At 43.2% G+C, this 16,764-nt stretch overlaps 2 protein-coding genes across 2 annotated transcripts; both read right to left on the bottom strand.

The window, feature by feature from the left end:
- Positions 1-614: 614 nt before the first annotated feature.
- On the bottom strand, positions 615-10,856 carry RBFA (ribosome binding factor A). Its single transcript, XM_074899779.1, has 7 exons — positions 10,647-10,856; positions 10,225-10,267; positions 9,392-9,568; positions 6,790-6,902; positions 5,526-5,610; positions 3,384-3,454; positions 615-1,690 (listed from the first exon to the last, which is right to left on the bottom strand). The coding sequence occupies exons 1-7, from the start codon at positions 10,757-10,759 to the stop codon at positions 1,300-1,302; spliced, it is 993 nt and encodes a 330-aa protein (XP_074755880.1). The 5' UTR covers positions 10,760-10,856; the 3' UTR covers positions 615-1,299.
- A 372-nt stretch (positions 10,857-11,228) lies between these two features.
- Positions 11,229-16,764, bottom strand: LOC141957778 (glyoxylate/hydroxypyruvate reductase B-like). Its single transcript, XM_074899778.1, has 7 exons — positions 16,663-16,764; positions 16,079-16,179; positions 15,229-15,613; positions 14,115-14,286; positions 12,585-12,763; positions 11,958-12,054; positions 11,229-11,581 (listed from the first exon to the last, which is right to left on the bottom strand). Exons 3-7 carry the CDS (start codon positions 15,608-15,610, stop codon positions 11,428-11,430), a joined length of 984 nt encoding a protein of 327 aa, XP_074755879.1. The 5' UTR covers positions 15,611-15,613; positions 16,079-16,179; positions 16,663-16,764; the 3' UTR covers positions 11,229-11,427.

Genomic DNA, 16,764 nt, shown 5'->3' with positions numbered 1-16,764 from the left:
TAATGTGAGCTACAGCTTCAACATGTATTCTAATAAAAGTAATGCATACATTTATAAGATCCTGACCCTTATTCAAATATAGGAATATCCTATAGACGTTCCTAGCCCATATCCTCCCCATATTCTTCCAGGCAGTCAATCTTCAAAATATCTTCAAAGGGAGTATTAAATAATCTATGGTGAATTTCAGTGTTCTTTGCTGACCTGAACTCCTCAGAAATCCTTTAGACTATTTTTTACATTCTGGAGCTTATACTCATTGTCTTTTAAATCCTTCTGAAAAACTAGAGCAGCATACTGTAGCGCAACCTCCCCTGCACTGTCATTCTTTACTTGCCCATTAACTAATGAAATTTTATGTTCCTTATTTCTGTTAGAATTTCTTTTTACTACCTTGTTAGTTGTCGCATTTTGAGACTTCAGCCCTTCTCACTTTATACACTCATGCTATTATTTTTTTACTTGCTTTGAGCCAGAAACCTTTATTTGCACTTTTTATGATTCTCCATCCATTTACAAATCTCAGTTACTGAGGCATTCTTCCCTGCCGCTTTTTCGCCAACTTTGAGTTTTTAATTCCGTTTTTCAGTCACAGCCAATGCTTTGCCCGATTTTACCCAACAGATGAGCTGTTCTCCATTCTTTTCTGGTTGCAGTTCCCCTTGCACAACTATAAATTTCTGGATATTAAAATGAATAAATTTATTTTCTTTCAGGGTTGTAACGTTATCGGCCATCATTTCAATGAGTTTCACTTTCTGTGGAAAGAGATTCCCCCATTAGACTAGGTCCTCTAGAGAACACCCTGTCCTGGTCTTCGTGATCTGAAGGCTGCTCTTTGAACACTACTTTCATTATTTTGCTTCCCTCTTCCTTCCTGACCTTAGAATAACAGACACCATCACTCTGTGATTATTTTTATCACTCAAAAAAACCCCACATTTTATTTCAACATAGAAACCACAATTTTATTGGAAATAATCAACAGTACTGCAAGAAGTTTTAACTCAGGGCTGCACTATGTATCTTGTTATTACAAAACTGCTCTCTGGTTGAAAGTCCTACAACTGTAGCAGCTTGAAAACTGCTTAACAGAACGTTACAAATAGCATTTTTGGTTTTCTTACACACCTTGTAGTAGCAAACCCCGCCGTGTGTGGCAAACCTATTCGAAAAGACGAAGTGGTAAACAGGCTGTACAAAACAAACCATTCGGTACCTATGGCAGTCCTTTTTTTTTTTTTTTTTTTTTTTTTTGCTATTGGCAGCCTCCATTTTAAAGGGAGTGGCTTTTTCACTTCATTTCAGTTTATCCGTGGGCTGACTTAGACTTCTGCCATCATCCGCCTCCAATTCATTTACCTCTTCCTCTAATTCATCCTCCAGCTCATAGTCCAAGACTGATTCAGCGTTATCATCCAAGTAATCAGTTTCATATCTGTCCAGTAAGTATTTCTGTGGTGTAACGTCATCATCAGGAGGATTCCTTGTTTTCTTGTTTTTAATTTTCCTTTGAATCTTAGACAGCTGCTCCTCTTGCTCTTCTGTCCAGGCAATGCTTTCTCTATCTCTTGACGCTTTCAATCTTTTGTAGTCCATTATCTGCTTATTCAGCAGTTCATGATCAATACCAAAGAGATTAGACCGCATGGGTGACTCTGGAGATTGAATTGCTGAAGACAACACTTCACTGTGGAAAGGAAAACAAATGTGAGGGGTTTGCTCCATGTCTGTTTTAAGGGTCACTGTTAATTGTAATTGTTACTGAGTAATAGAGAAATAAACAGGAGTTTTCAGCTTGACTTTATTAATGCACTATGTTCAGCACTGTGCTCCCATGTTAAGGAAGAGAGACTACCGTACTATGTGTACAAGGACAGACTGTCTATAAGCCTGTCAGCGTGTCAACAGATTTAATGGGAAGAAGCCAATACAGCAACTACTTTAAAAAGATTAAACCGCTTGTTTCTGGGGAAAGGTATGCATAGGTAACAGAGTGAGCACTGGATCTGGGAGCTCCAAGGAAGTTAGGCTTCTCCCAGCTCTGCCAAGAAGAGAGAAGCAGCAGCTGGTGCCCAAAACACATCAGATGTATGAATGGCAGCATATGGCACCTTAAGCTAGATTTAAGTATTTAAACAAAACACAAACAGAGGAAGGTGTTAGGTGCCCCATGGGAAAGTCTGTCACAACAATGATTTCCCCCAAGAAGCTCTTTCTGATTTTCACCTGATGAACCATCCCCAAACATTAAGGCACAAAAGGCATTTCCACCAACAGATTGCAGCACACAAGGGCAAGGCTGTTAGCTTTGAGAGCATCCGGTCCACAGAATCACTATTTCAATAGATTGTTCATCTATATCCCTCAATAGCCAAAAATCCCTACAGAAGAATGCTCCAAATTAACTAACTTTTTGTTAATTTGTAACTCATGTAGAACAAACCGAATTTATACCAGAAAAAAAGTGGCCAAGTAGAGGAGTACTAGTAAATGTAGAGCTTTTATCCTCATAAGAAAATTATCAGCAAGAAACAAATACTACTGCTGTAAAACATCTTTTAAATTGAATTATCACAAACACATTGAGTCTTAAATTCTTAGAAATTCTAAAAATATTTCCCTAATGAAAATAAAGATACTAATATCAGAAAAAGCAGTGGGTCTGCAAGTAAGAAGTCTGATGACTATGTCACTCAGAGTATAGACATCAAACACAGCTGACTTCTAAGACTGTGTTCTGGTGTCACCTTAGGGGTTAGCTGACTCTTGAGAGCATGTACACTATGCTGTCACAAGTGACAATTCAGTCATTCTCCATAGCTTAAGAGAGGTTATTTTTTATATATAAAAAATAGACTTTCCCTTTCCATATTTGCAAACCTGTGGTCTGCAGCAAGGTACCTGTGCACAAGAACCAACAAAATAGCCTACGAAAATGTCTCTGCACTAAAATATGAATGTAAACCAGAGCATATATAAGAAATATTTTCCCTTAATTTTAATAAATCAGTTTAACTGCAGTAAAGAAAGCTTAAACCACAAAATAAAATGCCATGCTCTACATTTAATTTCTGGGATGATTACATATTAGTTTTGTCCCAGGCTATTCTGTAGGCTCTGCTGTTAATAAATGGGCCCGACTGATCCCTTCAAAAGCTGAGACACCTTTTTGGTAAGGTCTTCCAAAAAGTCTCTCTCTTCTACATTCTACTTCCTCATAAAACCATTTGCTGAACTCTGAGATAACAACAATGTACGCATCTAATTAAAATACACTCATCTAATTAAAATACACTTTCTGTCATGTCAAATAATACCCAATTTAAATTGACCAGTAGAGGTGAAAAAGGACACGTACAATTCTGATTCAAAAACCCTACCTGGAATGATTTTGAGATGTTTCTTCTTCTTCTGGAGGTCCAAAATCAGCAATTGACAACAATTCCTCAATCTGTAAACACATGAACACAATACCTATTAAAGGTCCTGTATTAAATTTACTTTGCTAACACCTACACAAGAAACAGATGAGTATCTAACAAGAAATATTTTCTTTTCTACATGTTTGGAATATTTAACAAAACCATTTAAAAATAGCATTTTCCTCCATACACATGTAACTGCTTATACTTCTTGCCTGGGAAATTTGTGTCAAATATCATGACTGAGCCAGGGGTTCCTACAAAGTTTTTTTGCCTTATGTTCATTCTGAACAGCTGGCTGGGGATTGTGTAACACATATAACTTTTATTTGGTCTTACTTCAGTCTTGCAAATCCTCTTCCATAACATCCTCACACTGAGATTTTTTTCTCACTTCTTACCCCCTTCTGCAAGTTTTCATTTCTATTACACGTAAATATCAAGTTCCTGACTCTCTTTTAACATGACACCTACCCAGTAAACGCTACAAATCTAGTACATTCAGTGTTCATGGACTGTACCTAATTGTGAAAAATTTATCTCATTTGACATTTTTATTCCTAACTTTTCTCTACACTACTTCCCTTTTAATTCAGAGTATTATTCTAGAAGTTGTATTGGATGGTCCTTCCCTGTCTTCCAATACTTAAACAGGTTCAGCTACAGTATTTCAAGCCCTGTTACATCTGCGGATTACATAAATGTAATGATTTGCAAAGTGTAAAAAGATGATCAGTGTAAGTGCTTCCAAGTGCTATTCACTGACAGAAGCTATACAAGGAGGGTTTTTACTTGTCTTGTGTCATTAACTTTCTTGGTGCCTATGCACTGAACTTGAAGGAAAGGTAGACCAGAAGTTCCCTTCCTCAAAAAGAAGAAGTGGTCATTTAACATAATGGAACAGGTTCCAGAATAACTGACCTGAAAGGCAGGACCTGCAGGAGTAGATATTTGTAGCTCCATCTAGGTATGTTAATAATAGAGTAATAGTAATGACAAAGTGCTTCCATAATCACTTGTTACTTATTGTGTAGAATTTCTTGTGTTGATTAGGGGGAGCATAATAAAGAATATAAACAGCTTTCAGAAGCATTTAGTTCATTTCTATTCTTGTGCTTTTAGCTGATGCTAATGCAGGTGAAAAGCATTTGCACTGCAGATCAGTACACTGGCATCAAACTCAAGAATTTTTCTGACCACAGAAAGTTCAAGCACTTCACTACATTTCTAGAGAGTCAGAAGTTCTTGTTATCCCTTTCAGCTCTGCTAACACACACTGCATGAGGTTGTAAGTCACTAACAGTAACTGGTGGTAACAGTAACACATTAAGAATAAGGCAATTCAGGGCACAGAAATGTGAACATGCTCTCTTCAGCTAATGGTATTTCCATTCACATCAACAACTTGAGGCAACATTTTTAATTAAATTCCATTCATTGGTGTCATCTTTCTCTTCTGGAAATCTCACTATTAAAGAGATCTCACTTCAGAGGCCTAATGACAGCAAATTCCTACAAAACATCAGTATTCTAGCAGTATTTCAACTAAAAACTATCAACACCTTGGCAGAATATGTGAAATAGTAAGGATACTTTTTAAAGTGAAAAAACCCCGTAGTATGAGTGATCTTACATCCTCTATGCAAAGATCTGCATTTCTCTAGAAACATTTTAACAATGCACAGATGGGAAAAGGTTGGGGTAAAAAAAATTAAAAATCACTGATTAGATTCAATGGAATTTTAAAAATACATAACATCTAAAATGCTGACAACGGCTCCTCAGACCTCATTTCTATAATCTAATATAGGCAACAGACAACCGCCTACCCTGTATTTTTACTTAAAATTTTAATTTCATTTTCATGGAGTGACAGCTACAAGGATGCTTACAAGTAAGCATCAGTCTTACTCAAGATTCTTTGCTAAAATGCTTTGGAACATGAAGAGGAAATGCTATAGACAAAGACTGATTTTTAATGTAGATTGGTAAGAGTAACTGAATGATCAGCTCTCTCCGTATTCCTAAGCATTATGGTATGCTAACTCACGATGTTTGCATATCATTATATTTGTACATTGAGTCAAAGATTACAATTACCTCTTTTACAGCTGCAGCTTCTTTGTCTTTTACAAATAGTACCGGGGGTACATTTCCTACAATCTGCTGACTCATCAGAAGATACCTGGCAAAAATAAAGCATTCACCAGTATAAGCAACAGTACAGCACCTCCAGGACAGATAAAAAGTGTTAAATTAATTCCAGCAGTACTGCAAATTTAAGGATATGGCTTGCAAAGTCTGATGCATATCCATTCATGTTAGTGCTAAGCAATACAACACTGCAGAATCCCAACTCTGAACATGTAACATACAAAAACTACTACTAGCTGCAGATCTCACCAAGTATTGATGATACTAGATTTGTCTCCTATAATATGCACAGCATGGCACAGGTCTTTCCCCACTTCATTTTGCTTCCTTACCCCCACTGTAGGGGTGAGAGCAGTGGAGGACAGAGCCCTCGTAGCAGGGCAAGACAAGTCCTACATGCTAGCTGCAAGAAGGACTGGCAAGGGTCCCCTCATCTTCTTCCCAGCCAGCAACATTCCTTCCCAGAGTGGAAGCTGTTGGGAGTAGAAGAGAGAGCACTGTGCTGCAGCAGGAATTACGCAGCCTAGAGAAACAAGGAAAAGAGATGGCCTTACAAGTATGCTTCAATGCCACCTTCCCAATGGGGTGAAGTCCTGATCCTCCAATAGAGTAGCTGGATAGCAGAGGGTACGCCAAGGAAAATAATCTCTATGATATCCTGAAAACTAACTGGACCCCCTGACAAAAATGGGTAAAAGCTTCGCAATACAAGGTAGCATCCCAAGATTTCTTTTTTTGATATCAGTATTGTGAAGAATTTCTGTAGTATCAGTCATCCCTTCTGGAGTTCTAAATAGTCCCTAGCAATCCGAATTTCACAGTGAATCTGTAAGGAGGTAACTTCCTGTAATTGCCAGTCCTCTGGTGCAGCATCATATTCTGGCCTACTGTGGTGCACAGCATGTCCAGCCCACAATCACCAGTACAATGAAGTGAAACTTCATCCCGTCTCCTCTTCCTTTCTGCTCAACCCAGTCCAATCCTAGGAAAGCACAGAAGCTGAATAAACCCACTGTGCCCCAGCAGGAGAATACACAGCTGGTCTGACCCAGCCATCCTTCCCTGAGAGACTCATCACAGGAGATACTCTGACTCTAAATACCTAGAAACCTAAAGCATTCTAACAGTCAGATAGTCAGAAATACTTAAGAAATGGTATTAGTACATGGCTATGAATTTATGAAGGGGTCTGTTTATCCTATAGCAGTACCGTATTCGTGGAGCACTCCTCTGCAGTACACTTTCAACATAACTTTGTTTCTCCATAGTAGCAGAAGGATTCCAGTACAAACGACATGCTGAAAAGTTTGAGGCCAGGGACACCTGCAAAAGACAAATATTTCTTTGAAATTATACATATACACACATACACCATATACAACAAAGTCTCTAATTCATGAATAAGCATAAAGTGACCCAAACAGGATAAGTAAATTCTTAGGAGAATCTCTTCTTCCATCTCTGCTCTTAAGACCCATAATGACATGGTGCCTTTGTAGATGTAGAGTTTAAGACCAAATAAGATTTACATTCAGTACATGAAAGGACATTTTTTTATTGAGGCAAGTCACTGCCTAATCTCCTCTTCAAGTGAAATTAAACAGAGAGGTTTGTCAACACCTGTATGTTAGATGTTACCGACAGTGCTACATTTAGTCAATGCGACGGTGCTACCATCACAAATAGTCCAGAATGACAATTTATGGCATGCTGGTTTGGGATACAGTTCAAAGTGTAAGTTTCTGCTAAAGAAGGACCTGTGACACTCCCTAGTTTGCTGTCACATAGAGTTTGGTTTTGAAAGTGGCAGAAAAGAGGAGGCCCTCCACGCCACTGTAATGCAAGAGCCTCTCCAGCTAGGAACCTCCAGTGCCTGAACCTCTACCTCACTAACAGGTAATATTAACGTTGTCACGCATGCAACTGAAAATGCATGGTGTGCAGAGGCCGAGACAGACATCAGATAGAGTGACAATCTTCCCGAAGAATAAACTTCTGAAACACAAATTGGATTCTGAAAGATTTCTACAACTGTCACTCATCGCATCTAACGGTGTCTTATAGAACAAGTCCTCACTATGAGAGTATGCTCAGCAAACTTCTAACAATCTACCTGCTTCAACTGAAGGAAGAAGCCGAGGAAGAGGGAGGAGAAAGCATAAACTACCCATTTGAAGGCACAGTTCAGAGGTCATTTAGTCCAGAAACTAACTCTTCAAACAAACAAGTATCTACTTACACCAACAGGAAAAGACAACTCCATCAGAGTATTCCCAGGAGCAAAAACTGCACCATAGTCTGCTGTCGACAGTGCTACTCTTTCCTAGGGCAAAATGGGCTGTCCCCAAAAAACAAAGTAGATACTCATCTCTTCCACCACCAAATAACTCCTCCCTTGGGAGACCCACCACCCATTAAAAAACCCCACTGTGATCATTAACTGGCTGTTTCCACTTCAGGATCAACCCTCCCACACTGAGTCCAATGTAAGCGCATAAAAACCCTATTGAACACAACCCATTTCTTGTGGTTTAGGTGCATAACCAACCCCATCTAACACAAGCCATGTCACTGAGCGGATAGAAGTCTGATGTATCAGGCCTGAAGTACGATTTTTATCTGTATTACTATTATGTAATTTTAACTTCTGATACCAAAAAAACAAGTTCTGATGGATTGCAGAAAGCCTAGATTTCTGTTGATAACAGCAGTAACGATATCAGACCTGAATCAGCTCACAAGTAAATCAGGACTAAGTCTCAGCCACTTCCCAGGGAAGCACCAACACTAAGAACTACACAGTTGTAACAAAATCTGTACTGTATTTTGAAGAAGGCTGTTCCTTTCTCTCTCGTTTTGTTTCCTTTACAGCAATGCCTCCTGACAATGCTGTGGCTTGCCTACACCAGCCAGTATTTCTGACACGCCACCTGAGCTAGAAAAGCAATACTCAAAGACCTAGAGAAATACTGTAATGAAGGATACAGCACATACAGAGCCAAGATTCCTCTTGCCCATGTAATTTTAATCGCCTGCTTGAAGACAGAACGAACTCAGCTGACAAAAACATGTTTCAATTATAAATGACAAACCCCTTGTCATATATGCAGCTGTAAGGTGCCAATTTTTTTCCATGCTTCTAACAAAGCTAAGTCCACCAAGCTTTTAACCCACATATTGATATCAGTTAATCTTTACAAAACAGCAAATGTAAACGAAAAAACTACAGACAAGAAACAAGAATGTGGAGACTGACTTAATTCCTGAATCAGAGCTTTAACATCCCTTTCAAACCCATGAATTATGACATTAGCTATGATTAGGTACAAATTTCAATTCTTTCTGGAACCTTGCTGGCTAATGCCATTTTCTAAGGTTTATTTTTTTTGAACTAAGCTCATGCCCCACTTAGGTCTTTTGCCTGTGTAATGATGCTGCTGAGGGACACAAGGAGCTATCAACTCTCAGACAACTGCACAAAGAAAAGAATCCTGGAAAGGTAACACTTACATTGGTAAAACCAGGCTCCTCCTTCTGAAAGGGCAAGGCAAATAGTACATGTCTGAGTAACAGAAAACAAAAGTCATACCAGGAGAATCACCATTTAGTTGGCCTAAGTTGCATTTCCATTCTAGTGGTAAAGGTCTACTGAGCCAGGTACAACAGCGGCAAAGTTCTCCTAGTGTGCAAGGTGAAGGCTCATCTTGCTGTGCTCTGTCGCATCAGAAGCAATGCAGTAAAACTCCTCCTGCACACAACACCCAGTGGTGCAGTCAGAGCAGCTCAACACAGGCTGCAGCTTTGGCACTTGCCTTGCAGATTTCCAGCTTGAGATCATAAAGTTCTTGATTAACTTCACCGGTACTCATCATCTCTGTCACAGCTTTATGAATAAGATTATTCAAGACTCTGAGGCGTATGTTATCTTCTTTCCTAGTTTTTGTCTGGTCATCTTTTATTATAGAGGCCAACTGGGTTGGTTTATACATCTTAAAAAACAAAACAAAACAAAAAAATCCCACCACACATTAATCAGTAGTTACAAACTTGTATTAAGCAATTACAGAGAATCTTGTGCGCTCTAAGTACACTCTCACAATGTCATTATTGCAGCTGTGATGGCTTTATATAGGTCTTATGTATCACGTGTTTCAATAAAGAATACCCCTGCCTGCGGTCTCTTTGACCTTCAATATTATAGTCAAGGTTTCTTAGGTTAATATTCTGTAGCAAGTTACACAGCTCAATAAATCAGTTTTCTAAAATACAGCACGTATTAACTGAAAGGCATTGCTTGTTTGAAAAACAAACATAAAAACTTCTTTTCCATAAAACTAAGCTGGTACACAACAGTTTTAACCTGGATCAGTTCTCTGCCATAGGCTCAAGAGCGTGCAAGAGAGTGTCGGTGCTGGCACGGATGAAAGATCAGCACAGAAGAGGAAACGGCCACGGGGAGCCAGATGGCTTCTCTCGACAGCAACCCTGGCATGTCACAGTGAAACTCGAGCCCTAGCGTTCATTCACAAAATTCTGCTATTTCTCCACCAGAAAATGCTTTTCCCAAAGTCAGACACGACGTCAGAAGCACAAGCTTGTTCCTCCTGGTACAGATAAACACAGCACTCTGAAAGCTTGCACTTACCATTTTAGATCCCAGGGTAGGGCTGTTATACCAAAACTTCTTCCTTTTGGAAAAAGGAAATCGGCTTTATGTTTCAGCAACGCCGCCCACCCACGGCCACAGCGGCGCGGGGAGGGGGGGAGAACCCCCCCCCGGCTGCTTCAGGGCTCGGTGTAACCCGGCGCAAGGCCGACGCACCGACCAGAGCCCCACGGCCGCTCGTAGGGCCCCTGCGGGGTGGCCGGCTCCCCGCCAGGCTACCGGCAACACGGCAGCGCCCGAGCCCCACAGCCCTGCTCACGCCGCTTCGCCCAGCGCCCACGGACCGCCCCGCCAGGGCCCGGCCCGGCTCAGCCCGGCGGTGCGCGGAGCACGGCTCGCTAGGCCGCAGGCCCCGCTGCCCGCCAGCCCCCGGCCCGGCCCGGCCCGCGCCGCCCCCCTACTTTTTTTTGTAGAACATTTTCCTCAGCAGGTTCCTGGAGCCGCCCAGGGCGGCGGAGCTGCGCAGCGCCCGGCACCACCGCGGCACCGCCGCCGCCGCTCGGCCGCCCCACATGCTGCCGCAGAGGCCCGGCCCGGGCCGGAGCTCCCCGCGGCGGCGGTTCTGGCGGGGCCGGCTCCCCCTCGCGGCGCGGCGGCCCGGTCCCACAGCGCCCCGGCGGCGGCACCAGCGGGTGCGATGGCGGCTGTGGGCGGTCCCGGAGAGCAGGCGGGAGGCTGAGCTGCCCCCGGGGGCGGGCGAGCCGCAGGGCCCGAGCGGGGGAGAGCCGCCTCCCGCAGCCGCCTGGGCAGGCACCGCCGTGCTGAGCGGGGCGGGCGGCTGGGCTGTCGTGGAAGCGAGAATAAACCTGCCTGCTGCGTGTCCCGGCGGAAGGGCCGCGCCGGCCGCTCCCCGAGGAGCCGCCGGGCGGACACCCTGGCTGCGGCCGGCCGGCACCCGGACACGACTTAAACGACCTTGGTTCGGTGTTACACTGACGGGCCATTTAAAATAAACTACACCGACGCGAAACTCTGGAATCTTTAAGTTTTTCATTGCAGTTCACTGCAAAGTGCTGCAGTTTTCCACACAGCATCGCTTTCGGTTAGTTAAAAGAATTAAAGCCATGCATGATACGTTTCATCTGTATAACGCACATGGGATCGCTACATGAAGAGTGATCAAATTACTGTTTCTTCACACCAGGATAAACACTAACGGCATTAACAGCAAATAAGACCGCATTACAGTAATACTTCATTAGGGATAGGAAGACCTGTGAGACCCGCTTGTATGCTTTCCATCATGTTTTCCATCATAAGGCGGCGTGTCTTTTTGGTGGCACTTCCAATGTGAGGAGTTATTATGACATTCTTCAGCTTTAACAAAGGGTGATCCCTGGGAAAGGAAAAGAAATACTGAACTAGTCACTCACAGAGCATTCACCTGTTACTTTGTCATCTGAAGGGACCCAGGGAAATATTTAAAATAAGAATTAAAAAAAAAAACTAATTGCAGGACCCAAGTATACTCAGAGGCATTCAAACTGCTGCCTAGCTTGCGGGTTTTTTTATGCAACAAATCCGCCAGATGAGTCAGTTTGAATTTTGTTTGGCTAGGACTGAAGGCTTGGGGACACCGTTTCAGTAGGACTAGTGCACCTACATTGTGTGCTCCTACTAACAAAATTATGTAAATTCTCACATGGTCACAAACCTGGTCTTAGTTTGAACCACACACACCCCCACTCGTTTAAGTTAAACACGTGTCCTACCTTGGCAAAGGTTCAGGATATGTCACATCCAGAGCAGCTGCCTTAATAACTTTGTTTTGAAGGGCTTCCACCAAAGCATCCTGATCCACAACCAAACCTGGTTTACAGTAAGAAGGATACTTTTATTTTCATGTTTTGTGCTGTTCTCTCACCATCTTCTCGGGCACGGTGGTCAGGTAAATGGCAGGGCTAGCAATGTGTACAAAGCAGAAGAGGCAGCAGAGAGAGTGTGGTGAAGTGTGAGGAGAAAGCTTGGGTAGAGTCGGACAGTCAGGAATTTTAAAAGGCAGTACATAGCACCATAAAACAAAGTGCAGTGCCAGACTTCAGAGTGGGCTGTGCCACCCTGATGTATGTTAGCAACAACACTGCACTAAATAAATAAAAAGCTTAAGTAGGTGATTATACAAATATACATGGGCTTCTAACACTACAAGCTCACTACTTGCTCATAATTACGGAAATGCTTAAATGTTTTACTGAGTTATCACCATGGACATCTAAACAATCTAGTAATCAGAGAATTTACTGAAAATTTCAGTGTGACAGACTCTGTATTAGGGTTGGCTTTTCCCAGGACTTTTTATGTCAGCAAACCATAATGCAGTTTTTTATTCCGTACCCTACCTCTGCTGATATTAATGAGAGTAGCTGTGGGTTTCATCAGCGCCAGCTCCCTCTTCCCAATCAGTTTGTGTGTCTGTGGAGTCAGGTTCACAGACAGCAATACAAAATCTGACTGCTGGAGCAAATCATCTATCTTCTTACAGTAAATAGCTCCAATGGCACTTTCTTCTTCCTTGTTTCTGAGGGGAAAAATCCAAAATTAAACTCCAGTAGTAAGCAACAAGATAAAGTTCAAATCACCATTAGAGAAAAAGTTTCTTAATTGTCTTCTTCACTCAGTAGTGCAAAGCAGTTAGCCAGTTACCTGACTGAAACAGTAAAGAAAAATGTTAAGCTGTTTCCCACAATAGCAACTGCACCATACACAAACGTGCAATCCTATACCTGTGGGGATGAAAAGTAAGAAATGAGTATCATGTAAATGCACTGAATAAATAATAAAATAAACGCGTTTGTGTCACAGCTTCTGGTTGCAACAAGGATTCTTTACCAACTCAAAAGCAAGACTGATATTTGACATGAAGTCCCTTCCCTGCGAAAAGTAACTTGTCTAAAAATTGCTGAGGAAACCCACAAGACAGGGCAGGGGTTACATCTTCAGAAATTTGTGTCAGCAGCAGTCTTCTTGCTCTCTACATGCTTCACTGACACCACATGCTGCAGGACATGCCTGTGCATTCAATCCATGTCAGGACAAGACTGGGGCATGTACTGCCGGCCCCCATCAGATTCCCACAAAAGAAAAGGACAGGATGGGCCTGATGGGCCTCACAGCATATGTGAAGGGCAGTTACACCTCATCTAGAAGTCAGCAAATGGACTGGCAAGTTTGGCTCTTCATTGTCACCTGGCTCTGAAAGCACAGGATGTCTCTGCCTGCGTCCCTGCCTCACCTAAGTCATGGGAGTTATGTCCTCCTAGACTATTTCTCCTTTCCTCAGTCTATTGCAATGTCACCAACATGACAAGAAGGCCCAGGGAGCTCTGACTCACGGGGAGACCAGTAAGATGGATTTCTCCCATTCCTTCTTGCCTTTCTTTCTATATAAACTGAGAAATGAATGACCATCCTGAAGCAAGTGTATGTACTTTGCCACTTAAAGAGCCAATAATAAGGCAGCGACTTATTGGCATGGCCCTGAGAGCACCACCAGTCTTGGCTGTCCCTGTCCGGCCCCCCGGGGCTCCCCCACATTCCAAGACCCCATGACGGCTCTCCTCGGCGCTGTCAGCCCCTGCGCCAGTGATGCCACAGTAGGGATGGTCTCCAGCTCCCCTCAGCCCCAGCCTGGCCTCCACCCTGCCTTATCATCATGAGTTTGCCTGATGGTTTGGACTTTTGGGTGAACCTGGCCACAATCTGTGGCCCTCACCGTTTCCTGACACAACAATTAATAACAATAGCACAGAGAGCACATCATCCTATCTTAACACAGAGAGAACAGGAGATCAATCTGACAGTGAAAGGTACAAATAATGTTTTAAAGCAGTGACAAAACAGACTTTCCATGGAGCTGCAACCAGCTTTACCTCTGATTCCTGTTGTGGTACAAAATCTTCATTTCAAAGGCTTTGGCTCTCTCAGCCACTTTGTAGCCAATGGTGCCCATTCCCACAATCCCCAGGGTCGCCCCAGAAACCTCAGCCCCCAGCCAGTCAGCAGGGAAATACTCTGTGTCAGGGGAGACTGCAAGCTGATAACCTTGGAAGAGGGAAAAGAAGGAAGTATGTCACGTGAAGGATGTCCTGGCATCTGGTTACTTTTTTCTACTTACTTTTTATTGTAAGACAAGGCAGGAGCAGTAAGGTAATATTATTGTCTTTTTGGACAAGCAGTGGATAATGTTGCACTGTCAACATGACATTTGGTGTTGATTTCTTGCTTAGCATAGAAACATACTCAGCCCCTCTTTGGCAGACAAGGAAGGTAAGGTCGAAGCAGCAACCTCCCTTTGATGTACCTGACACACCTGCCCATCATCTCTCTCTGCCTGCAGGACAGCTTACTGCACCATTGAAACGCACCTCGGCAACACAGCTTCTTGCTCGTGGTGGTTCATCAGCAGGGCTTACGAAACTGGCAGTGCCTACATTGTAAATACTGAATGGTGCAACTGATAAATCAGTTGTAGTACCATCAAGACTTTCAGTAAGGCCAAAATATGATTCCCAGCTATCTTGCAGATACACCTAAGTTGGCAGGAAAAAGAAACACAGAACATGGTGGACAGATTTCTGGACAGCTTGTTCGTAATGACTCAGATACATGTCAGCTTGGCAAAGACAGTTTCAAGCCTCCTTGAAAATATCTCCTGCTAATCCCCTTTTATTAAAACTTGAAAAGCAAGACTGCAGTGAACAAATACAACAAATAAGTGGTTATGAGCTGAGGGAGAAGAGGCCTGAATTTAGGGCTGTCTAAAAAAGGAATGCATCTACCATGCTGATAAGCCTGTTTGGAAATGGCATGCCCTGCATGCAGGTTATTGTCAACATGACAGATTTGTCTTAACTTTTTCCTCATTCCAATATTTTCCTGTATTTCTACTTTCAGGCTTACCTTTGCATCAGCACACACTTTCTAACTGCATGTTTTGATGAGTCACCTTCGGTATAAAAAGACTAGAACTATTTCAGTTGTTACCTTCCACGAGTCTCCTGGAAGACGCCAGCATCAAAGCCATCCCCAAGTCTGCAGTGTCAGTGGAAACCACAAATGGAGTGTTGGACACTTTTACACCATAGCTGGAGAGGAGGTTCAGGTCCAAATGATCTATTCCCACTCCAGAGCTTGCAACTATCTTCAAGTTAGGCAAGCTCTGGAGCAGGTCTTCATTAATAACTGGTTTGTGATACCACATATAAATAGCTCTGATCTTTTTGCTGAGAAATTTCTTGTTTTCAAGATATTCTTTCATGGTGATGAGATGAAAATATTTCTCCATAAATTCAGCATGATCTTCATATACTCCATACCTCCCTCCTATACAGTCAATTAGCACATAAGGCAGTTCCTGACCCTCCATGCCCTACAAAAGCAATAAGAAACCAAAAGGATATGTCCTTAAGTGACCCATTACACCATTTTAAAAAACAGGAATTGACTGGCTCCATTACATGCTGTTTTCCCACTTGATGACAGAGTTGGCTAAAGATATTCACTCCCACATGGATAACTTTTCTTGTGTTCTCCCTGTGTTACTCAGAAATATGTTCAATTTTTATATAATCTTGTTAATAAGACAAGAAAACCTTATATACCAGCTATGCTAACACTTAAACAAAAGACCTATCAGATGTTGCTGCTGTTCAGGATTCAATATCTAAAGGCCAAAGTCTTGATAATTCAAGAATGAGGCCATGTGAGTGGAAGGGTGTCTTTTAGCCCCCAAGTTCTGCCTTTGATTGCCATCTACGCAACCATATAAAGTAATTAGCATTAATGAGATTATCTCAGGAAAAATCTTGTTTAATATGACAGAGTTATGACTTACCAATCATGAACTTTGGAGTTATCAACTTCCTCCCTGAATATGTTTACCTGTTTTTTCCTCGGTCTCCTTCAGTGTCCTGACAACTCTTCCCTCTGCTGACTCTGGAAAGAATTAAGTCTGTGATCTCAGGTTAAAGACAAGAGACCCGCACGCTGCCTCTCAGCCCCGTGGGAAACACTGCCCTAGGGTCAGAGGTACAGAAAAAGCAAATGTATATTGGGCCTGATCCCCAGCTCCAGGGCTGCTGAAACAAGGCTCCGGGGCTCTCGCACCGCCAGCCTCACGGGACCAGCGCCCCCCCCCCCCCAGTCCCCGGCCACCGGAGCGCGATGCAACGGCCAGTTTTGCAGGTTTAGGGCGGGTTGAGCCCTTTCCGAAGGCGTTTGCCGTTTTCCCGGCAAAGCCTGCAGATGGGTCTAGAGATGGGGAGGAGCTGGACCGGCGGCCGCAGGGCTCGGTCCGGCCCTGAAGGATGGCGGGGAACGGGCGAGATCCCCTCCTGGTCCCGCTCCCAGCCAGGACGGGCGGCTGGGTGGGGTGTGGGGACCCCGGGAGACCCCCGTGCCCCGCACGCCCGATCCTACCGACAGCCCCACGGATCTCCTGCTGAGCCGTGGCCACCCAGGGGGTCCCGCGGTGCCGCTCGCAGCACACACCCACACCCGCCTCGCTCGCCGCCACCGCCG

The sequence above is a fragment of the Athene noctua genome, chromosome 2 (genome assembly GCF_965140245.1).
Source record: "Athene noctua chromosome 2, bAthNoc1.hap1.1, whole genome shotgun sequence".
Classification (NCBI taxonomy): Eukaryota; Metazoa; Chordata; class Aves; order Strigiformes; family Strigidae; genus Athene; species Athene noctua.
This window is presented reverse-complemented; position numbering and strand designations above follow the sequence as displayed.

Excerpts from the sequence above, each read along its gene's own strand:
- LOC141957778 (XM_074899778.1), bottom strand. The coding sequence starts at position 15,610 with ATGGAGGGTCAGGAACTGCCTTATGTGCTAATTGACTGTATAGGAGGG. Across the intron at positions 14,287-15,228 it reads TTCCAGGAGACTCGTGGAAG|GTTATCAGCTTGCAGTCTCC; the intron begins GTAACAACTGAA and ends CCCTCTTCCAAG. Across the intron at positions 12,764-14,114 it reads TACCACAACAGGAATCAGAG|AAACAAGGAAGAAGAAAGTG; the intron begins GTAAAGCTGGTT and ends TTTTCCCCTCAG.
- RBFA (XM_074899779.1), bottom strand. The coding sequence starts at position 10,759 with ATGTGGGGCGGCCGAGCGGCGGCGGCGGTGCCGCGGTGGTGCCGGGCG. Across the intron at positions 3,455-5,525 it reads AAGCTGCAGCTGTAAAAGAG|ATTGAGGAATTGTTGTCAAT; the intron begins GTAATTGTAATC and ends ATGTGTTTACAG. Across the intron at positions 1,691-3,383 it reads ACATCTCAAAATCATTCCAG|TGAAGTGTTGTCTTCAGCAA; the intron begins GTAGGGTTTTTG and ends TCCTTTCCACAG.